Below are 24,775 nucleotides of genomic sequence, written 5' to 3' on the forward strand. Positions count from 1 at the left end.
AAGCGATGGGCATTCTTTCCTCATGGCTCACAAACACCACTGTTTTGCAGAATGTCATGTTTTCAGAGCTGTATGTCTGATCTTCTAATTCCTGAGATGCAGGGACCCTTCACAAGGCTTCCTGGAAGTTGAAGTCTTCTAAATCACAACATCGTAACATGGCTTCTGAGGCGATACTGCTGTGTCAGTCTCTGGGAGGCATATTGGATAGCAGCCAAACAAGCCCAGTCCCTGGTGGTTCACTTTCCCCACATAGTAGGACAACTAACTATTATTGTTATCCGTGGACTTCTCGGGACAAGCAGAACCATAGGTTCCAGCCATATACTGCACCCAACGTGGGGTCACAATGCAGCACACAAAACAAACATTGGCAGCTATGCAAGGGATCCATTGATAACACCATATGTGCCAGAGAGATGTGGCCGTGTGTGATGAAGCTGTGGGTAATATATGACATGGTGATTGGCGAGGTCCCCGTTTAGCCTAGGCACTAAATATGGGACTTGACACCCCAGTCCAGCTGAAGGTGAGAATACCTATTTGTGCAATCTTCAATAAAACAGCATCCAGGAGATGGCTACCCCGCCAATTTATCGAGTTCAGGAATGATTTTTACTGCATTTATCAATCAATTTACCATACGTGGAAAGAGCGTTGGGTATTTTTTCTGTGGTTACTGTGGATAGATGATCACCATGTTCCACCTATAGAATCCAAGCAAAATGTTGACAATGATGATGTTTTTAAAGGAGCAGTCAAACATTTGCCTTAAACTAGTATGTTATGTTATTTTATGTTGACTGGTATGTGAAAACTGCACATCTGCCATGGGCAGTGAATCCATCAGAGGCAGTAGCCAGTGGGAGTTACAGCTTTAATCAAAAATATGCTGACACCTTGGAGCACAGCCGCAGGTGGTGGCAATAGCGGGCTGAAAGTTACCCACCTTGATGTGTCCCAGGTGTGCTAGAAAATATTTGGGACCTGGCACTTATTTTACTACAAATTAAGTACTGCTAATAACGCATATGCATGGTCTTCTTGCCCTGAAAAGTAAGATATGAATCATGGGCAAACAAATGGGTTGTGCGTGTGTATGGTCAAATATTACCATTAGTAACCACAGGAAATGCTGGGTTTAATTAAAGCACGGGTTACAGTGATGTTTTGCAAAGAGATGCTTGTGCAATTCAAAGGAGCAGTAAGGGGAAACTGCATAACGAATAGGCCTGCAACATTCCAAAAAGTCAGCCAAAGTAAATGAAGGCTTTTTGTCGCTGTGAACATGAACAGGGGGGACACCATAGTTAGGTTGCACACACGCACCGCTACATAGAGACGGTGTTGGGCCAGTAACCGTTATATGTAACCAAATACCCCACACTCGAATTCCCTAGATGTACATGAGAAACCCCATACTTAGCTGTCAGACCAGCCTGGAAATGAGGTCCAACAATTAATTTATAAGGCCAACAACAATTTGGATGTTGAAAATCATAGTTTGTGTCAACTTGTCTCTGAAGGAATACTTAATGTCTCTGTCAGAGCACGCACTCGTGCTGCCATCTTCCAATGCACAGGGATGGCTGTTGATTGACCTAGACCAACAGTTTATTTATGTTTTGTGTCGCCTAGAGCACCAATGTACTTGTGGCAATGTAAATGCAAGAGCTTTCATAGAATTGCATGCTCAAATAGTGTGGTTGAAGGATTCCATGCTGCTCCCCTAAAGAAGCATTATGGCGGTATTGGCATTTGCTTCTGGTGATCTTTATTTAATGCAGTAGTAAATATCCCATGGTTTCTCGTGGATTCCACTAAGTAAATTACTTTGTTATAATTTACTTTGTGGGTATAACTTCGAAATACTTCGATTTTTTTAAATGTATTTGTAGGTTAACATGGGTGTAATTTTAGGGGTGGCAGGGGTGTTTGACCCCCAAACTTTCATGGCACACCATTTTGGCCCATTCATTTAGCTGGGGCACCTTTTCTTCAGATGTCATGTCCCCCCACAACTTTTTCAGCAAAGTTACTCCACTGTAGGTTAAGCAGTAAAAGGTTAAGGAGTAAAAGGGGGGAGGGGTTGGTCGGGGGTGGTAGTGAAGGGGAAGGGGCGCATGGAGGGACCCCCCCAAAAAAACATGTGAAGTAACATTTCTAAATAATACCCACAAAGTAAATTGCAACGAAATTATGTAATTCTTTGAAATGACATGGAACCTATCCCATAGCCTCCCAAAAACCACCATCTTCCATTTAGTATTACGTGCAACTCGTTATACATAATATTGATTGCATTTAAATGATTGGTATTTTTCTGTGATGAATCTGCTGGAATTGAGCATGCAAATACACTAGCATCATAGAGTAACCTCATCCCCCCAAACCCCCACCATCATTGTTTTTTCTGTCACTTCTACGCACTTCCTTATCCATTCGGGACTAAGATTTAAAAAAGTTGTTTTCCTACAGATTCTGATACTTTACTTTTATCCTGATCATTGGAGCCAATTAAACTTAATTCTCTCGAATTCTCATCCAGCCAGGCGCAGGCTGCAGGGGCCACCTCATTGACCACAAGCTGCGTGCGCAACTCCTCCATTGGACCGATGCCTTTTGCAGTGTTGGGTATGCACAGAAGGTGAAGGTCACGGAACACTTCCACTTTTACACCAAGATCAAGTGCTGGCAGTGCCGTGGGGGTGGAAGGAGTATAGAGAGAGTTTCTGAGCCGGACACTTGTAATTGGAGGAAAGGATGGCAGAGTTATGTTGTATCACATGGACATTTGCAAAGTGGCATTGTAGAGCTATGGCACATCTGGATAAGTATGGTCTTAGGCAGCACATTATGCCATACTCCTCCATATAATAAGCACTGTAATAGCAGGTTTTGTTAATACCCCATTTTTAATGGTACTTGATTGATCTACCTTGGAAGGATGAAAGGCTCAAGCAGCTATGCTAAGGGATGTGAAATTGCGAAGTGCAGGCTGCAGTTGTGTTATTGACCAACCCTTTACCCATGTAGCACAGTTGTTTAGCATTGCATTCATATCTATCAATTGTGTAAAGAAATTACAGACCCAGTGGCAGAGATTCCAAGGGGACTTATCACCCTCTTTAAGCCAGATTCTCTGTATGACATTTCGGTTACTACGGGTAATGCTGAGGGCGGGGTTGGGTTTGGGAATGCGTCAAAGCTCAGGGAGTAGTAAGTGAGGCTGAGCAAAGAGAAGTGAGTTCGCAATTTGTTCAAGTCTGAACAGAAAGCTTTTCACTCTGTCAATATGGATTTAGAGTAGTTCAAGGATGGGGGAAAATAGCTGTACCTGAGACAGCAATGCCCTATGTATGATTCCAAATAAGACTGCCATAAATGGAGCAAGTGCCAGGTTAGTTGTAGAAAGCTCATGGATTCCATGCAAGTTGTTGCACTTGTGAACTATAGATTTCATCCCCAGATCTCGGTGTAAAAGGATATGCCAATGGCAAAACTTTCCTCAGCCAATTAAATAACTGTCTCAGCAGACTTCTTGAAAAGGGTTTCAAGGTAGTTGAATATTTCTGCAGAGGTATCACCCCCACCCTGACCTTTTTCTTTTGATGCTATTCAGTTCTCCTCGGTTTTCCAATGCAGAATCCCTTGGGTTGGGCGTATGTTCGATCCAGCTATAAGGTTATTTTGACACTTGCATCTACCAAAGCCTGTTGGCTTCTGTCATAGAAAGAAAATTCAAAAATGGGTTTTTGTCAGAGTTCCTCCACCAACAGATGCAATAATTGTGACCACAGTGAAAAAGATGTCTGCCTGAATTTGATCCTTTATTAATAGCCGGACAGAAATGAGAAAATTTGACATGATGGTTAAAAAGGTTTACTCAACAATGATGTTGACTGTGCAAGACACACATTTTTGGTTTGTTGCAAAACATCTGCCAAAGCAGGAATCTTGAAGTGGGCCTACTTTCTAACCCTACAAAGGTAATTTGTACTCCTGACTGGTTGAACTTGAAAAATAATTCCTCTTGCCAAGGCTCCAGGAATGTCATGGCTCTTACTGTTCACTTGTTCTACTCTCCTTGAAGCTTTCATCGATGATTAAGTACAGAAAATGAAAATAAAGGGGACAGCCTGAATACCTCAGAAGTACCCTGGAGGCCCCTTCTCTCACACAACGTTTGACGAAGGAAGATGTAGTTCCACAGTGGCCCCAACACACAGATGGAATGTAACAGCAACAGAGGTATAGTGGGCATCTTGAATGTACCTCCTCAATTACCTTACCCTAGACGTGCCACCCAGCCCACATCTCAATATCTCCTTTGTGGCCTCTCCTAACCCCACTCAGTTGAGGAAGCTGGGGGAGAGGTACACTAGTATCACCATAAGCCATTGGAAGTTCATAACAGACCAATGGGTTCCAGATGCCCTATGATCAATATGTAGACTTTAATAATTAAAGATTCGTTCACTGTGCTTGCTCATACGCCCCGTCCCCTTTCCTCCATCCTTGTGGGCGACCCACAACATGGGGACGGTACCGGGGCCTTTGGCAGCGCAAATGGAGCTACCTCTTTAAATTTAGCATAGTTACAGAATCACTTACTGTGCTTTTTCACCCAAGCAACATGTCCTCTCAGGACCATACCTTCTTATTAAAGAGCGTCCAGAAGGCTCCACTCCGGAAAAGAGAATAGAGCGTTTCTGTCCGAGAATATCTTCTGTGAGATGAGCACTGACCTCATGCACGCTCAATGATGGTTACACTAATGTATTCTAATCAAGAATAATAAAGCAGAAGACATAAAATGAGGCTTTCCCTTCTTGTATTTCTTACCCTGAAAAGGGCCATGCTGAGAATACCAAATTGCTCTGGATGGACACTGCTGCTGGACTTGGTCGGTTGACAACTTGCCCTGCTCCCGCCATGAGTCTCTCCCTGGCACGTCAGAAGTGCGCTGATTTATACATTCTGGTAAACGAATCGTCTACCACTCTGTCCTTTCGAAGGTACCAGAACTGGTTGTGCACGAGTTGGCAAGTTATTGACAAAACATGTTTTGTTTGGAAAAATCCAGCATGGAAACATCTTAGCAGAACATAATATTCTTAACAGCTCGCTTTGCACAGACTGGTACGGCTTTACATCTACCAGATCATGCTCACAAAGGCAGCGTAACACTGCAACAGAAATCTACCTTTGAGTGGCCTGATTGCACACAGGCCTTCCTCTGCTAACTCTCAAATGTCTGCATGTTCTGCTTACTCCTGATACTACATAGTGAACAAAAGGCCCATGAATATGCCCCATCATCGTCCTGACCTGTCTCCAAGGTCTTGCATGGAAAGAAAAAAAAAATCCTCCCCATTCCCCTTTTAAGGGGAGGGTCTTCCTAACATCTGTAGAGCTACAGCACACATAATTTCACATTTTATTTCTCAAAACTCACATGAAATATCTCTTTGTGATGGGCTCATGCCATTATCAGTTTCACTTTCTACCCTTCAACACAAAATCACCTCCAAGGCAGTTGTAGCATATCTGGCTGTGGTAGTGATTTATTTATTTATTTTTTAAACGAGGCATTTCCCTCTACTTGTATTGCTTGATTTTCAGATAAAGGCGTATCATGAGAGCACTCTTGCGCTGATTTAGCAGTGGCAACAGACCTTCCTGTTGAAGATGCAATTTTTAATATACTGGGTCAAATGTCCACACGACCCCCAGAAGTTATTCAATTTTTTCAGGCAGTGCTCCACATGAGAAGCCTGAATGTTGTTCCTTCTCGTTTTCTTCTATTGAGCCTATTAAAGTAGCACCAGAAAAGGCATTTTTAGGCCACATGGCAACACCCTTTCTGTTCTCCTGGGATGCTGTGCAGATCTGTATTGCGAAATACAGGGTGAAGTGGAAGCTATAGGCGCTCTTCCCAAGTAGCCTTCATTAAGTGCAAGGGCAACACTTCTTAGTTTGAGACATCATCCAAGCATGTAGGGGTTAGTCATTTTCTTAAAAGGTTGGGGTGCACGTGTTTGGGTCTCACTCTGAAAATGCTCTTTAGACACATGTACTGAAACTGATATGTGCCACACGCTTTTCTTCTTGCCCGCATATAGATGTCTTCTTTTTGACATGGAACATTGTTCTACCTAAGGAAGTCAGCAGGTACGAGATTTTGAGTTCTTTTGAGAGACACGTAGACGCTGTGGAGCTATATCTAGAAATACAAGAGTCCTTTGATGGCAGGCACATGTTTTGCTCTTTTGCTTCAGAGAGGAGACTAGCTAAGCAGACAGATTTCAGAAAGGCGGGAGTGGGAGAGCATCCCTGCTAAGACTTTGCATCACCCTTTTTGGTGGAGAGACAATTGGGCATTACTTACTTTATAAGATGGCAAAAAAACTTTCGCCATTCTTTTCTGCATTTTTTCGGCGATCTACGATGACCTTTACAAGCTTTTGGGGGGTAGGGGTTCAGGACTCCTTCATGGCCAAAACATGGTGGTTGATTCACACATAGGACAGATCTGCGACCAAGAATGTGCAGGCAAGTTCAACCGTCCAGCATTCACACACTCAATTCTAAGGGCATATTCATGATCATTCATTGTAGTTTGAAGACTCTGCTGCGTGCTAAGATTTGCTTGGCTGAGTTAAGCCTTGCTCATCTTTCCAGCAGCTATACCCGCTTAAGAATCCATATCCCATTTATTTAAGGCCTCTGCAAACCAATCATTTGTAAATTAACTTACAGGGGTCCTACCTCAACTTTTAAGCTCAATGTGGTTCTCAGTAAATTAATATCACCTCTTCTTAGGTCCCTTTTGAAGTTGTCACATGAAATACCTTAACTTGGTTTGTTTGTACCAATCGCATCAAAGATGAAAAGGGCTTTGTTGGACGACTCCAAAGCTTATTGTACTGCGAGAACATACTGCTGCTTTGTTGGGGAATATTTGGAACATAAATGTGTATAGCTGCCACTTGGAAAAAAATCCACACGTTTGTCAACCCTCTGATCTCGGGCACATGTCGACTCCCCGCCATTTGCACACCTGCACTGCCCCCCTGGCAACCCTTGCACACGTGGACTGTTCTGTATTCCTACAGCCCCGACTAGCACTTGACACCTGATATCTGCACTTACCCTTGCACTTGCCACCTGCTGGCCGCGCTTTTCATTATTGTCTTTATTTATCTTACTGTTATCCTATGTACCGCACTGTCCCCTCCCCTTCCCCTTCGCACTTTTCCCCTTTCCCCCTCCCCTGCACTTGCGCAATCTCAATGTCACCTGGCCTAGTAGGATCTGTCTCTTGTCTTCCCTCTGTTTGTTTTCCCCTCCCTTGCCTCGTCGTGCCTTGAAGCACTTGAATATAGGCGCCTTATAAATGCCATATCATAACATTGTAAAGAATCCAAATTATGATGTTCAAGTCGGTCAGGTCTTTCTCCAAAATCTTTTGAGAAGTTTTCTTCCCGCCATTATAGTCCACCTTCCAAGAGCTCACTTGCTTCGTAATCTTTATTAACCGCATACTAGACCGGGGAGGGTTCCGTTCTAGATCAGGAAAGGTTACTTGCCTATAAACCATGTTTATCCAACGTATGTATCCTCCCAGATTAATATGCAGGCCACATAGCCAGCCCTACCATAGTTTGTACAAACATATTGTATTGTATTTTGTTATTTATATAGCGCTCTTTCCCCACTTGTGTGGCCTCAATGCGGTTTTCCTTGGTTGAACGCCCTTGGTGACTGTAGTCGATGTCGTTGGAAAATTCTAGGGGTTTAATAGATGCATGTGTGCATGTTGCCATTCTAGGACTTGGGTGGCTGGGAAGGCTCGACTAAGCAGCCCAAGAGAGGTCGGGCACATTGGTGGGTGCTGTTGAGGGTTTACAAATAGAGTGCTATTGTTCAGAGAGTTTATGTGGCTCGGCTATACCAAATTCCTTCCGCAGGTGGTGGTCGCTGCATGCTAGTGGAAGAGGTGTTGAGGTAGTCTGGTGTTTGTCGCGCTACGTGTGCACTAAAAAAGGGAGCAATTTCTGGGACCACTTCTTTACTGGAGCTCAGAGACTTGTTCCTTAAAGGGGCAGAACCATTTACTCGCATGTTATACATTGATGTGGTAAAATGCCATGCACAAATTCTTCTGGCAATGAAATGTTACAAATTATGTTTCAAATAAATTATGTGGAAAAGTGCTTTGCAATTCTGTTAGCAAATTAATATGAGAGGGGCACCCCTGTTGGAAGACCATTGTTACAGGTAAGCATCATTTACCTATTGTCCACAAAAAATGGTATTACATTTCATGTATATAATGTAGAGTCGTTTATCTTTGCATGGGTAATGAAAAAAGGGGATGACTGTCCACCCCCCCCCCCCTCTATATGAAACATTACCAGTGCCTGCGCTCCGTGGGCCACTTCTATTTGAAATGTACTTCTGTTGGTAACCATTGAAATGTTGCTGTTACTCATATATTCTACACAGATTGTTTGCCTTTATTTGCAATTACAGTTCATGTATTTGTTATGTAATAGCACAGTGTACAGAACACACCTGCCACATGCGATCATAATCTAGTCTTTATAAAGGAAGCAGTTAAATGGTGCATGCTTCGTGCACACTTAATGTTGATCTGTAATGTATTGTGGTCATTTGAATCAAGTTACTGGTTTTATTGTTTATTTTCAACAAACCTGGTTAGAATTATTTTTCCTGAACTCATGCCATAGTCAAAGGTCAATTTGAGTATTACCGCTCTACTCCAGAGTAGAGAATAGAACTGTGGTAACCATTCATATTTTCCCTAAAGTTCAAGTTGGTGTTCCTGGCAATTTTGTTTTAAAATGTGTATGAAAATGCCTAAATGCATTAATCTGTGAAGGTTAATCAATATGTTAAATCACTATGTCCAGGCAAATAGTGTAAATATTGGATTATAGCATATGAGAGATAGTTGTGTTAACCCCCTTTTTAGATGTAGGTTCACTTGATCTGATTTTCAACTTCTATAATTGAATCTCAACCTTCACTTTATTTTGAGGGATCCAAGTGAAGGCGAAGCAAGTGGCAGAGCTGACACCTCAAGGTGAGGAGCCACTATTCATACTTCGCTGCTAGGCGCCTTTGTCTGAAACGTTGTCCGTGTTATTGTTGTGATCCTTGTGAGCGCTAGCAATGATCGTGTAATCGAATAACCTATGATGTTCTCCTCTCTTCAAAATGTTCCCCTTTCTTTTCAGTTTTATTTATGGAACAAAGAATGTGATACAAAACTGGATTGTATACTTTTTCATTACTAGTGAACCGAGATTTCTGATGACTTTGTGGTACGGAAAACCATCCCAGAGTCGTCACACCAAATTGATGTTGCCAGCAGTCTTGCCTGTCTATTTTGCCGACGGGTGCTGCTCTGTCATTGAGTCCTCTCGGAAATTAAGCTAGAAATTTAATTACAACGAATCCACTCCTCTTTTAATTAATCTCATTTGACTAATATTCAGCTGGTATTGCCAAACCATCCTTTAAGTGATAAATCCCTTTTCATTGCCTAACAGCTTACATCGCGCAAATGAGGCAAACCATTAGCTGCTCCATTTGTGCGCTCTGTGCCCAGATAGCAGAAGAAAAATATCCATAGATTATTAAATAATGCCACGATTGGCTCATGAGCCTTACTACACGTTAAGGTGATGTATGCATTTGATTCTAACAAATGTACCCTTCAAGTTAAATAGTATGCAAGTCCTCCTTGAAGAAAGTCTCTGCTGCCATCATTAGATCCAATACCCAGCACGACGTTCCTCGATCAACCCGCCTCCCCTGGCATATACTAGAGAGCCTCCCCATGGCTTCACCGGGCAAACCAACGGTCCAGGAGTTGCAGCAGGCGTCCTCTTCAAGTTTTCTTTGGTTCCTTCGTCCAGTGTTCGAATCTGCCTTCCAAGCCAAAAGCCTCGCCTTTTATTCAGTTCTCTCCCATTCATTCCAGCCTAGCTGTCAATCACCCAGCAGGGTGGCTGTCCTTGCCAGACAGTCAGCCGGTCAATCACTACAGAGTGCATTTGGGTCTCCTAGGAGACTAAGTATAGGGAGCTTTGGGCACCTCCCTCACTTCCTGCCTACCCCAGACACCCTGGAGCCAGAGGCAGGCTTCACTTGTGAATCCCGCCAAAGGCAAAGCGAACAATGGGACCAAACCTGGTTTGGCTCGCAGAGTAAATCTCAAGCAGGACCTTTCCACAAAGAAATGGCAAAAAAAGAAGACAGGGGCCATTTTGACAAAAATGGCACCCTTGGGTGCTTTACTGCAGCTGTGAACGCAGCCCGCGGTAAATGCACCCTACGGTAGTTAAAACAAAACCACTGCCACCAGCCATTCAGTGAGAAAAGGGTAACATAATAATGTTACATGAGGAGCTAGACAAAGGGGATGCTAGGTAACCCCTCCAGCACCCTATTCTAAGATAGTGTGTGCTGGGTCTAGAAAGTTACAAATGTAAGTAAAGTCAATTTCACTTTACTGCTCTGGGAAACAATAGTTTATCACAGAGAAGGTATTTAAATCTTGGGGAAATCTGAAAGACTTCCCTGTGCCACTGCACTGAAGGTGCTGTGTGACGCAGTGTAAAAGATGATGGATGCCTATGTAGTTTGTCAGGCTCCATAACCAAAAGAAACACAAAGCTCAGAAATCACATTAAAATACACGAGAGAGTGGGGAAAAAAGGGTCTCGCACTCTCCAGGTTAAAAAAAAAAAAATCAATCAAGTTCTCAAAATCCAGCATCGTTGCTGGGGGTCTCTAAGGTGGGGGGGATTAGCACATTTCTGAGAATTCTCCCTAACGGGCATAAACTGTCTTCATGCCCTATTTACTTCTGTAAGGATTCTTTGCAGCTGCTTATCATGCTAGACCAGTCGTGTGACAGATGGGGAAGAATTCTCCATTGCTGAACTTGGCTTCTTTCCTCCTGAGTGTTTAAAACGGCATCCTTTGGGCCCGCCAAATGCTGCATGGTGTCACTGAAAGGGCATACCGTTAACCGAATGCTTTTTAATTGTGACTCTTTGCGCCATAGAGTTAAATCCATTCTTCCCTTTGCCTTCAAACTTGCTGTCCAATTTAGCATTAAAAAGGATGCACTCGAATGCACAAACCATGCAAATGGACTTGACATGTTTAATTTCATAACGTGCAAGTCTAGGCCAGCATCAATATGATGGCTTTGCCCATCGTGATCAAACACTTCTCTTTAGCCATAGGCAGCCAGCCAGCCTGACTCTTGAGGCCTCTGGTCCTGTTGGCTTGGAATCTGTGTTTTACCTTCCTCCATAGCTTACTGAACCTAGCTGCAACAATGTTTCTGCAGGGTGAATAATTGGGTTTTATATGGCGATTCGTCCTGAATTCTTTCAGCTTCTAATCACTGTAATAATAGCTATTAATCAATGTAAAGGTACCCACTTTATTGCCCTCTAAAGGATTAAGGGCTCAATGACGCTTGTGGGAATTCAAGTTTGCGAAGTGCATTCCGCCTTCATTGAGGATGCCGAAAGCCGCGCCACATGCAATCCTATCTTATGGCAGACCTGGCATGAACATTTCCTCCGGACCCTCAACCTGATTGGGCTTTTTGGACTATTTTGTAGACTTTAAGCATGCCCACTTTGGAGACCTAATGTTACATGTAAGTAGCTTGTCTGTTATCCTTGGGGTATTGAACCTATTTTCCTTTTTAAAATAGGACAAAGTGATTTTACAAAAGAAATTACTATCAAATGTGATCACTGTTTCCAATGCACTGGGACTGTGTATCTCGCTTAGCTGTATACCTTATCCAGATCTAGACGGTGGATCCGGATGGCATAGGACCAGTGGCCAACTCTGAGATTCTTTGTTTTAAATGTTGATGGCCTGGGTCACAAAGCATTTCCTAGGTGGAGGTGTGATTTATGCTGGGAGGGAATGGGTGGTAGCTTAGAAGTTACGTCTTTGCGTATTTTGCACATCGTGTGCATTTTGCAAATAGATGCCTGCCTTTGTGAATGAGCTCCTGCTTTTTGAGTGTGCAGATTTCTTGACTAATGTAAGTAAAGATCATCCAAATAGGAGGGTAAAACATTTGTGGCAACGTACATTTGCATAATATGATGGTGGCGGAACCTGATGACATCACCTATTTTAGCCATTTACTAGCATGTGTATTCTTTGTTACTCTGAACACATACATCTTTAGGATTGTAAGTCTGTTAGACTCAAAATAGAGTGTTCCTATTTATTTGCTGACACTTTTAAATAAGGAATAGTGTCTCTGATCTTCAAACACAGAGTGTATGTCACACACCGAATAAAAGATCTGGAACCTTTTTCAACAGCTATTAACTGCTATCTCTAAAATTCTATGTAGATAGCTGCCTTGGGCCAACGTTTTATTTACCAAATGTAAAAGGATGCCCGGTTTGTCTTCCCATGCTAATGGCAATTTAGGAGTGAGATTATTTTCTCAGATCACCTTTGTGGCGGCATAGTTACATGTGTAGCTATACAGTCACTTATGAAACTATCACAAACCACCATAGCTTTAGAGCTTCCTGTATGTCTTGATCTTTTCATTTTGAGCTGAACTTTGCTTTTGTTCCCAATATTAGGCAGCAATTTTACAGTCTGGCCAACATGTTTGTTATGGCCACTGCAATCCTACTACTTTAACAGGGGCTTCCAGGTCCGCTCCTCAAGAGCCAAATGCACTCTGTGTTTAGAGGATATCAGGACCAAATGTTTTGAACTACAGTAATTGTATGTGGGCGTTATTTATATAATCAATGGATGTCCTGGAAACCTGGTGTGGTTGGTGCTCTCGGACTGTACTTAAATACCCCCTCTTATATGTCAGTTTAGGGCCAAAGGGCTTCCTCTTTACACAAACACACCGAAAGACCAGATGTGATCGTCCACCCTTGCTTATAGGCCCTGAAATTAGCAGCGTTACTCCTAAAACGGTAGTGTTCTAACACACCTTAGTCTTTCAGAGTCCATACTGGTGTGCCTCCAGAATGAGTCAATCAAAAGTTCCCCACTCTGTTAGGATGATTGCACTACGTCCAAGCACAGTCTGTTCTCCTAGGTTTGTATGCATGAACAATCTTATTTTTTTTTACCAGCCTTTGTTTGTTGAAATCTTACACACCATGACAGGTGGTCTGGTTCCCCCCCCCCACTGATTGATTTGTAGTCAAAAGACCTATTAAAATGTGGTCAGTTGGGGGTGTGCCCAAGATGGCAAGCTGAATGGAAGCATTGGTAGAAGGCTGCCCTGCATGTAAGCTAACCCTGAAGATTGTGCATACTGCCTGGTACAGAGAGGCTGTATGTTTCTAGGAGCTGTGGCGAGTAGCCTCCTAGTGAACAAGGGAAGAGAGGATGTGAGAGTGGGAAGCGGTGACTAAGTCTGTGGCCGGGCTGCACTAACTAGACCCTGTTCCGCCACGCTCTCAGAAAAGGAAAAGGAGAAGGTGATAGAATGAAAGCCTGCAAACCAGAAGAGGAGCTGAAAAAAGAAACGCTTCAGAGCCAGTATCACCAAGCTCCCTGGCGAGATCCCCTGAAGGAAGGGGCTTGTAAGTGGTGCACCCAGGCTGTGCCCTGTGAACTGAATCGCCCATGGTGGAGCATGTGATTCCCAAAGGAGACTCAACCTGGGCCGCTCTGGAACTCAAGGTAAGGGCAGTAGGTGAGGATCAGACATCTGGGTCAGATTGCTTCATAGACCCTGTAGTTTGGCTGTGCTGGCCCAGAAATAACCATAAAATTCACAGATACTAAGATCCAGGTCTCTGTACGGAAGTGGACACACTAAATGAACACCATAGCAGTGAATATGCATAGGTGCCTACCCAAATAGATGGGCCCGAACAAAAAGCAGCAAGCGTCCACGGGTAAGCACCAGAGATTGTGGAATATCCTGAAAGGGGCAAAAATCGTCCGAGCTGACGTTTATGGTGCTTGCAGAAAAGGAAGGAAGCAAATCCAACCAAAGGAACAACTTGTCGCTAACCAGGGAGAAGCTGGACACTGTGCTCAGAAGTTTTAAACATGAGATAACTGACAGTGATGATGGAGATGGCTAACGTTAGGGAGGATTTGGCTGCAGTTAACAAGAAGGAAATTGATCACCTTGGAACATGGCTAAACGAGCTAGAGGGGATGCTAATGGAAGTCATGTCGACAAGACGAGGGTTTCCAATCACATGCAAGAAGGGCCAACTTGTGGGTTAAGGCGCCAATGGCATGGACTGTATAGATGGCCCAAAACCCGAAAGGGCAAAAACAATCCAAGGAGCAAGAGTGCATGGATTGCAGGAAAACACGTTTTATTACATGCAATTTCATCAAGGGAAAATGCAAGCTTATTTTGAAATGCCCACATTAAATGGTGCTAAATAAGGGAAAAATCATAAATCATAAGAAGTATGTTGCAACAGTTACAGGGCACATCCCTAATATCCCCTTGGTTAGCCATTAGTCCCTTAAGGAAAAGCATACATTAACATACCTACAATACCGAACAACACTGTGGGGTGGGGGGGGATTCGGATGAAGTTACAGACCTAGGGAAATGGAGGGCTTGTTGGCAACCCCCCCCCCAAATAAAAAAAAGAAAATTCAGTATTTTTCCTGTATCATGTGTTAGTGACCTTTTCTTCTTTTTTTTCAGTTTTCGTTAAGATCACATGGAACCCAATTGACTGCTCATATTGCAACTCAATTTGGAAACATGTTGCCGTTCTAGTACATATCTTTCCCTAATTACCCTGCTAACAGCAGTTCCAGCTGAGTGACCATTTTTCACTGGGGGCAGTATAACAACAACCTGATCAAATCCGTCTGGCCACAGCTCAAAATTACTGTGTTCTCACCGAGACGTGTCCTTCGCCATTAAGGTGCTAAGCCAGTGCCTGGAACACAAACTGTTACAGAGTTTGACAAAGCTTTAATTAAAAATGATAGAGCTGATGCTACATCAGGCAACGCAGACTAGAGTGAAACCAAACGCATGTACAGTGTAACAAAGCTTTCTTCGAAGCCTGGGATATTGCTAGGCCCTTGCAACATATACTAATCACTGCGTGGCATTTCACACCCCCTCCAAGTACATTGTCATCCTCTGTTCACTGGCTGGGAGGAGGAGGAATGAAATCTACCTCACTAATAAAAAACAAAGTTAAAACCGTGGCCTAGTCAACTGGGGCAACCAAAAGCTTCAACTTCTAATGTGGCCTAATTGAAATTGGCAAAACTCTAGCTAATATAATAAAAGTTCTGCTAATAAGCCCTGGTCTCATTTTCTTTAATTCTTGCACTGACTGACTTCTCGTGACTAAAAAATAAAAAAAGCTTTCTTCAATGCAAGAGAGTGCCTGCCACAACTTCTCCCAAGTATACACGTGCCTCAATGCAATTCAGCTACTGCTCATTAGCAAATACCCATGATGACACTCTGGCCTGCCCCCTAAAATACGTTCTACAGTGTGTCTGGACGAAATGCAGTTTACACTTGGCAAGAATGTCACACATAAGGACCAATGATGCTGGCACTAGAATGGCTATTTTTCCCTGCTATAACAACTACCTTTGTACTTTCTCTTGTGGTTGGGGCGTTGGACTTGCATGCCAACAGGACATTATGCGTTGCATATAGCATAGGTTATCTCTACTATTTAGATCAGAATTGGGCAAAAAGACAGAAATTGAGAGCGTCCACACAACGAGCAGATTGAGGAACAAATCTTAGGCCCATCAATGAATTATGCTGGTAAAGGTTCACGACTACAAACAAAAAGTGGGCGTTGTGGTAGCAGCCAGGATACTGGTAAAAATGAGTTTCATACTATCTTTGCTATTTTACATCTCATATACAACTCTTATGAGAAGGACAGTGTTCAGGTCTAAAATAGACAAAATAACTTGGATGAAGCTCAAGTATATCTGGCAGTTCCCATAAGGCTGCAAGATAGGATGGGCAATGAGGAAAAGAAGCTCATCTGTGGAGGATGGCACGAAAATCCTTGGCCTAGAAAGTATTTAGGCGGTTACGAGCCCAAAGGAGAGCATAGAATCAGCACCTTGACAGGGAAGGTAGCAAGAGACTGACTGGTGGGCAGTGGGGGGCGTGGAGTAGAAAGGGCGTCAGAAGGATAGCTTTGGCCCCCAGTGAAGAGCAGGAGTGCCAGCAGGCTGCCATGGATTAGAAGAGAACAAGACAAAGCAGGTACATGGGAGAGTTTGGTATTCATTTGCACCAATGTAACGGGGAAAATAGGAAGGGTAATTGTTCAAACCATGTTAAGTGGTAATTGAAACCACACACAGGGTTATATAGAACGTATAGTGAAAAGGTAGACCCGGCACCTGGCTTTATCCATTGGTAAACTGACACAATGCAAACATGTAAGGGATATCCAGGAATTACACTAGGACAGGGTGGAACAGGTCAGGCGAATTAGGAAAGGTGATCTACATGACATTGTGAACTTGTAACAGGAATCGTTAAAGTATGGTCTTGGAATGTTAAAGGGCTGGGCACGGCGACCAAAAAAACTGGTATAAAAAGATAATCGCGGAAGCAGAAGCATAAAACACAAATAGTTTGTTTAGTGTAAACACTTTTAAGAAGGCAGGATAGGCCGATTGACCAATAAAGAATACCACACGACCCTAGATTCTAAAAGGGCCAGACTGGCGAAATTAAGATGCCAAGCTCTATGGATTAATGGAAGTAAAGTAATGAGAGATCCTGGGGGCATTTCATCCTTTTAACAGGGAAGATAGGGAAGCAAATGTACATGTGTGCCTCAGTGTATGTCCCTAACCAGAGCCAAGAAGGTTCCTCCAAGGGGTTCTCTAGGAACTGGAGGGAGAATGGGTAGTGCACAGGGACACAAACTTGTTAAGCAATCCGATGCAGTCCCATGGGAAAGGGATTCTACCTTTTTCTTGCACCCACATAGGTTGTTTTTGTATGTTTTTTACCTCACTTCGGTGCCTTGCCTCCACCGGCTTCAGGAGGCTTCACGAGATGCACAACCTGCGATCGCTCGTTCCCGGCCTCGGACCCCCATGCACTGTGCCTTGAGTGCCTGCGGCGCCACCACCTCTGAGCCTCGTGCACGGCTTGCAGCTCTCTCGCTCACCGAGCCTTGAAGAATGGCCTTTCCCGCTGGAGGGAGATCTTTCATTATTTTCCTCCCAGTCAGCTTGTCACTAGGACCCCACATCAAGACAAGGAAGGTCCTTTGTTTAACAAGGCCTCCTCAGTATGGAGTTTCCTTCCCGGGGCTTCCGCCGTGAAGGGACCTTGTATTCTAGTTCTGGCAGGCCTGAGGCTGTTATGGCTACCGACTCCCAAGCTGAGGGGCCCAGGATCTCTTCTGGGCATTTTGTCGACAGACCCGATGCCGCTAAGGCTTCTGGCTTCAGGCCGAGCGGCCCAGGGGCTCGTCTGGGCATTCCACGGAGGGGTGATCCATCTCATTGTCCTCTTCTGCACCAGTGTGCAAAGGATCGTCGAGATCTGGTTTCAGGAGTCAGTTTGAAGCACGATCCAAAACGACTACCGGCTCCATATCTGAGGGTGTCCAGTCTAACAGAGCCTCCTCTGAGGTTGTCACTCAGGGTGATTCAACTACCGGCCCGTGGGCTGAAGGCTCTGGGGCCATCTCCGAAGCCGGCGCTACTGCTTCAGGATCTGGGGACATGGAGTGCCCTTCCATGTCTGAGCCAGCATGGGGCCTGTGCGCCCTCCCTTCCAGGGCTTGGCACCAGAGCCAAAGATGAGCCTGTGGCCATCTTTGATTCAGACTCTGGCCTGCTACCATCTCTACTATCTCCTTCACCTTCAGACTGGGTGACGCAAGAGGGTTCCAATCCTCTTTCTTTGGGAAGTTGCAGCAGGCCCTACGGCATTGGCAGATGGTCTCCATAGGGCTACATCTACCCCTCTCAGCCTTACGGATACACGCCACAGGCTCCTAGACACTTTGATTAGGAAAGTAGGCCCAGAGCGGCAGAGAGCCGTGCCCCTCGCAATCCAGCGGCATATGGGGATCGCTTCTTAGCGCGCGTCCTTCTCCTCATGCGCTCGCCCCAGATGTCGGGGCACCTAAGGGGGTGATACTGCAGGTCGTGCCTTTTAGGCCTCGTTCCCTGGGTCCTCCTCCAGTCCCCCGGAAGCACCAGTGCCATAGCCCATTCCTCCCCCCGGTCCAGGCCCTGTCTGTGCTTCCAGCCTTTCTCCTGTACCACCGATGCCTCCCCCTCCCCCCCCCGCAGTGACCTGTCCATTGCCCAGCCACCTTCGGGTGCTGACCGGTGGGGGACCCCTTTGACTTCTGCGCTGCAGGACCTGGACACCCCTCTGTCTGGCAAAAGGGGGAGGAGGGGTGATGGCAGCGATGGCGACGCACAGGATGAAGAGCCTTCGCATCGGTGAAGGTGTTTCTTGATGGTCTTCTGGGACTTCGCAGAGTATTTGGAGGTGCCAGAGCAGGCCCCCATGAGTCGGGGGTGATGGCAGAGGTTCTGGCTCAGCATGCCACAAGCCGTTCAGGCATTCTGCTCCAGAAAGATGTCCTGTCGGTGGCTAGAAAGGTCTGGAAGAAACACCGGGTTAACGCCCAGTTGAACAAAAAAATTGGACAGACACTTTGGTCTTTCGGCTTTTGGATGGCGAATCCGTCCGCCCGTCCTCAACCACACTCTTTAATCGTAGCGGCGGCGACCTTGTATTCCAAGCCATCTTCCTCTTTGTCCATGGCTGGTGCCTCCTCCAGTTGTCCAAAGAATACCAGGCCCTTGAGTGTTTTGGCAAGCATTGTTATCTTGATGCTGGGCTGCACTTTCGACGGGCCCGCCAACACCCTTTTTGCCGCACCGAACCTGAAACTGTAGCAAAAGATAGTTCCTTCCTGACCTCCCACTCGAGAGACAGGCCTCCTTCAAAGCTGGTCTGGTGGAGGCCCGTGCAGTTGCGCAGGACGTCATGGAGTCTTCAGTCTCGCAGATCGACACAGCACGCAGAGGTCTGTGCCTGGGGGTCGAGATGAGGTAGACGGTGTGGATGCATGCCACATAATTCTCCTCGGATGTGAAGGAGAGGATCTTAGACCTTCCTTTTGAGGAGTCGGACCTTTTTTATTCATCCACGGATAATGAGCTGACGAAAAAGAAGACCTCTTTATCTACGTAGACTGCTTTATCCTTGGCCATCCTGACCAAACCAGGGCAAAGGTCCTTCCCTCAGACCCAGGGCAGGCCCTACTTCAAACCCTGCTCCCTCAGTGGCTTCTAGGGGTTTAGGGACCGTGGTGTGTGGCGTCAGACGGGTCCCCCCAGCGCACACAGGAGGAAGCAGCGGAGGACAGCACAGAGCTTTTTCTGCTCCCCCGCCTCTGCTCCTGCCTCAGACACCAAAAAGCAATGATGTAGGGGTCAGGGTGTAGGGGGCCAGCTGGCTCTCTTCACAGACAGCTGGAAGTGTTGTTTTAAAAGTCCTTGTATTCTTTCGATAGTCTCCATGGGCTTCAGTCTTCCTCTTCCTCTTCCTTTACCTTCTTCTCCTTTCCCCTGCTTCAGATAGGCTCCCCGGCGCTCTTACAGGAAATCCTTTCACTTTTGCACATGCAGGTGGTGGAGCCAGTTCCTCAGTCTACCCCAGGATTGTTGCAGTATCCAAGAACAACCAGGCTGGCCTCAGGGTAGTCCTGTACCTGTCATTCCTCAACCTATCTTTACCGCTCGAATGCTTCAAGCTGGTCACCCCATCTACAAGCTACAAAACCATTATATTAAAAAAAGACAGTCACAAGGGGGTCTCTGAACGCAGGGGACTGGATGTGTTCCCTAGACCTCAAGGATGTGTACCTTCGTGTCCCCATCTACCAGCCGCACCATACATTTCTGGAGTTCACGATCATGTCACACCACTTCCAGTGCAAGGTGCTGCCATTCGGCCTCAATTCGGCCCCCCGTGTGTTCACGAAACTCACGACTGCAGTGGTTGGTGTCCTCCGCCTGGAGGGCCCTATTTGGACGACTGGTTGGTGATGGGTACCTCGCCCGAAGGGACGGTATACTCCTGCCAATGACTGGTGGACGTTCTCCCTCAGCCGTCGGAAATCGCAGTTGGCTCCCGCCAAGGACCTGCTGTTCCTTGAGATGCGCTGGACACAGTCGGGCAGCAGTGTTCCCCACATCCGAAATGCTCTTGTCCCTCTGCAAGGCGATAGGGCTCTTTCTGCCAATTTGACCACCTCATCATGGTGGTTACATAACCTTCTGGGCCTGATGGCGTCTTGTGTGCTGACAGTTTGGCACGACCACCTCAAGATAATAAGACAATAATGATAATGATGTGTTCTCCAGCATGGGGTCTGGCATGGATTCACATGCTCATGAATATTCCCCGTCGTCAGGCTGGGAATCCTCGGTAAAGAAAAAACCAGTATCAGTTTCGTTTCTGATCTGTCTTTCGTAGTAATAACCAATCACTGGTCTCTGCGTCATACTGACCACAGCCAATGACTGCCCTCTACCTAAGCACCGCCTCTGGCAGCCATCTTTAGATTTTTACCGCACGTTCATGTGTTGGGATCCTCGAGCGTTAGTGTTATTTTTTTCACGTTTTTCTCAAAAACTTCGGTTTTTCGGTCAAAAGAGCCTCAAGCTCCACCGATTCTCCATCCGATCAACGGGGACCCGTGTCGGATTCGTCTGCGCCCCTCAAGGGTGAAGATTTAATCGAGCTACGCTTTTGGAGGACTCCAGAAGTTTCTCAGGCCCGGTCATGGCCCAGGAGAAGGGAAGCTCGACGCCGGGAAAGCTGTTCAGGGTCTGCCCTGGATGCCAGCTACAGAACGTCTTCAAGGAGGACAAACACTCTTTTTGTCTTTACTGCCTACATGAGGACAAGACGCACGTGGAGAAGGACTGTGCGTTTTGCGGCAACATGTCGGAGCGGACCATGAAGGACCGCCATCAACGTCTCGCCAACTGGCTGGAAGGGAAGAGCCCGTCCGGCGAGAAGAAGAGGAAGAAAGCCGAGCGGTCTTCTAAGACCTTTGAGGACGCCCCGGCGACGGGGGTCCAACATAAGGCCAAGCACCGCGAGTCCGCTGGCACCGGGAGCGCCGAACGGTCGGGCTCTACGGGCGCCAGGCAGGGCGCACCCTCCCCGGCACCATCAACCACGAGCCAACGCTCTGGGTCGGGTAAGAGGAAGGCCGAGCACCCGGCGAAGCTCCTGGAGAGGCCCTGGTCGAGCTCGAAGGCGGAGGGGGAGCGAGGCAGTGTCCCCCCCCTCAAGGATAAGGCGGTGAGCGCACCTAAGGTGGTGAAGGCCTTAATCCATCCGGCCAAGCCCTCTATTGAAACTGTCGCGGCGGCCCTGGCTCAGCCTGTGGAGGCTACACCAGTGGTGGCGACCTCTGGGCTCAGAGTCTCCCTGCCACCTCGGAGGGAGTCCTCTTTTGTGCCCATCGATAGGACCCCAGTGAAATCCCCCGGGGGGAAGAAAAAGGGGGGGCAGGGCGTCGTCGTAGATTCGGCCTCAACCTCGGAGGAGGAGCTGGTCGAGGTCTTAAGCCACGGCCTCGGCGTGGAAGAAGACCGGCCCGTCGGGATGGATCCCGACGCAGGTGACGACGACCCCTGATCGCCCGTCGGATTCCCCTCTGCCAGCGCCGCGAGACAACTCGGCGGCCATTTTGTTGGCTATACAGTCCTTATGCTCAGAGATAAGGACGAGACTACCACCGGGACCTTCTGGTGTTCCCCCTACCAAGAAAAGAAGGATCCACCCTCCGCCTCCTTTTCAGCCGTCGCGCCCCTTCCAGCCCTCCTCCCCGTCCACCCGAGGGGATGATACGGGGACTGACACGGCAGCGACGGGTACGGACGACGAGGTATACGACGAGGATGTACCGTCGTCTCCTCCCACCAGGGCTTCTCCGCCCGACGAGATTGGATCGTTCCACTCCATGATCACCAGGGCATCCGAGCTTTTCCAACTCTGCCCTGAGGAGAAGAAGGAAGGTTTCCTTTATCAGCGGCGCGAGGCCAAGAGGAAGACGGTCCTCTCAGTGCCTCTATTGGACGACATTTGGGATGAGGGCCTCACCCTCCTCAAGAACCCTTCCACGACGCCAGCTAGAAGAGACCGGTACGAGAAGAAGTACCGGGTCCCGGACACGGCCCCCCTGTGCCTCCGGGCGCAGCCTACCCCGGACTCCGCCGTCTCCGCGGCGGCCAGGAAAAAAGCGGGGGGGGGTACGGCCTCCACATCGACTTCCCCACCGGACGGCGAGGGAAAGAAATTGGACGCTATGGGACGCAGAGTCATCTCGTCTGCGGCGACGATGATTAAAGCGGCCAACGCCTTGGCTATCGTGGCGCGCTACGACAGGGAGCTCTGGTACAAACTGGCTCCCCTGCTGGACTTCTTGCCGGACGAAAAGAGGGCAGAGGCCCTGGAGATCCTGCAGGAAGGCGAGGTGGCTTCGGACCACGCCATTACCGTTGCGACGGACATCGCCGACACTGGGTTCCGCCAGTTGGGCAATGGCGTTTGCCTTAGGCGGCGTGGATGGCTCAAGGCTACGGACTTCCGTCAAGACGTTCAGACCAGAGTCCTGGACATGCCCTTCGATGGGAACAGCCTGTTTGGGAAAACAGTGGACGATTCACTTCAGGCCATTAAAGCGGACACCGAGACGGCCCGGGCCCTTGGAGTTCTGCAACAACGACGGACGCCCTTTCGGAGCAGCGGAGGCAAGGGCGCCTCCAAAAGTTCCGGCGGCGGTTTCTCCACCTACCGTCAAGCGGCCCGCTCGTCGGCTCAGGAGGCCTACAGAGGACGAGGCAAGTCTGGTGGACCCCGCCGTCGTCGCCAAGGAGGTCAAGGCGGCAACGCCTCGTCGAAGCAGGATTGAACCGGCCGTAGGGTCGGGCCCCCACCGAAGCACCCCGGTGGGAGGCCGGCTGGCGAGCTTCGTCAGCGTGTGGGAGTCCATCTCCACCGACCGTTGGGTGCTGGACGCCTTGGCCCGGGGCCACGCGCTCGAGTTTCAAAGAAGGTGTCCGCGCGTCCCCCCCGTGGCCAGGAAAGAACTTCACGTCCCTCAACTTCTCCTGGAGGTAAAGGCGATGCTCAGGAAGGGCGCCATCGAACTCGTCCCAAAGAGGCTTCGGGGCTCCGGAGTTTACTCGAGATACTTCCTCGTGAAGAAGAAGACGGGGGGATGGCGCCCCATCCTGGACCTGCGACGTCTGAACAAGTTCATCAAGGCGCAAAAGTTCTGGATGGTCACCCTCCAGCACGTCCTGGGTCAGCTGGAGGAAGGAGACTTCCTGTCGTCGTTGGATTTGGAGGATGCCTACTTCCATATTCCCATCCTAAAGGGGCACCGAAAATTCCTCAGGTTTGTGGTCCAAGGGCGTCACTACCAGTTCAAAGCCCTCCCCTTCGGACTACGGTCGGCACCCAGGGTATTCACCAAGTGCCTTGCACCGGTGGCGGCGCAGCTGCGCCGCGAGGGGATCCACGTCTACCCCTACCTGGACGACTGGCTCATCCGAGCCAAGACGAGGGAGCTCGCCGTGGATCACACGGCAAGGACCGTCCAACTTCTCACGGACCTGGGATTCTCCGTGAACTACGCCAAGTCCCACCTGGTACCCTCGCAAAACGCACTGTTTCTGGGAGCGAAGCTCGACACAGTGTCCCTTCTGGCCTCCCCGTCGGAGGAAAGGACCAGGTCCATCCTGGGCAAGGTACAGCGGATGTTGGTTTCCGACGCGGCCAAGGTGAGGTCCATCAAGTCCCTCCTCGGAATGATGTCTTCTTGCATCTACCTCATTCCCATGTGCAGGCTCCGGATGCGCCCGTTGCAGGAGTTCCTGGACGCGCGCTGGATCCAAACGACGGGCGGCTTCGAGGAGAGGATCACACTCGACGAGAGTTTCCGCCGAGCGGTCCGGTGGTGGGGCATCCGCGCGCATCTGACGGCGGGCATGGACTTCCAGACCCCAGACCACCAGGACACAGTGACCACGGATGCCTCCCTGGAAGGGTGGGGAGCGCACACCGAAAATCTGCACGCGAGAGGCCTTTGGCTCCCGACGGAGAAGTCCCTCCATATCAACGTCCTGGAGCTCCGTGCAGTGTTCTGGGCCCTCAGGTCCTTCCTTCCGTCCCTCAAGGGCAAGGTGGTGAGGATCTTCACCGACAACACCACCACCATGTTTTACATCAGGAAACAGGGCGGAACCAGGTCCCCAGCACTGTCCAAGGAGGCGCAGGACCTGTGGCATTGGGCCGTCGCCCAAAGGATGTTCTGGTGCCGTTTCATCTGGCAGGGATAAAAAACACCATCGCCGACTCACTCAGCAGGGAGCTGCGCTCGTGCCACGAGTGGGAACTACGGCAGGATCTAGTGGATCGCCTCTTCCGACGGTGGGGCACACCCCAGATCGACCTGTTCGCGACGGCGACGAACTCCAAGTGCCGGAGGTTCGCCAGCAGGTTTCCCCAGGCGAGGAGCATGGGCGATGCTTTCTCGTTCCCCTGGGAGGGCCTGTTCCTCTACGCGTTCCCTCCTTTGCCACTGCTAATCCGGCTCGTCAACCAGCTCAAGAGGTCACGGTGCAGGATGAGCCTCGTCGCACCTGCGTGGCCGAGGCAGATATGGTTCCCGGA

General features: G+C 48.0%; 1 protein-coding gene across 4 annotated transcripts in view; it reads left to right on the forward strand.

Annotated features, from left to right (window-relative positions):
* MARK1 (microtubule affinity regulating kinase 1) overlaps positions 1-24,775 on the forward strand; it is a 947,566-nt gene that overhangs the window by 912,226 nt on the left and 10,565 nt on the right. For 2 of the 4 annotated variants that reach the window (XM_069608592.1, XM_069608593.1), the window contains exon 17: positions 9,068-9,112. The exons of the other annotated variants lie outside the window; for them this stretch is intronic. In XM_069608592.1, coding sequence (XP_069464693.1) covers positions 9,068-9,112 — 45 coding nt within the window. The remainder of the gene's footprint in view (positions 1-9,067; positions 9,113-24,775) is intronic. 4 annotated transcript variants of the gene reach the window in all.

This window comes from Ambystoma mexicanum, chromosome 4q, assembly GCF_040938575.1.
Source record: "Ambystoma mexicanum isolate Mex_15411 chromosome 4q, UKY_AmexF1_1, whole genome shotgun sequence".
NCBI classification, from domain to species: Eukaryota; Metazoa; Chordata; class Amphibia; order Caudata; family Ambystomatidae; genus Ambystoma; species Ambystoma mexicanum.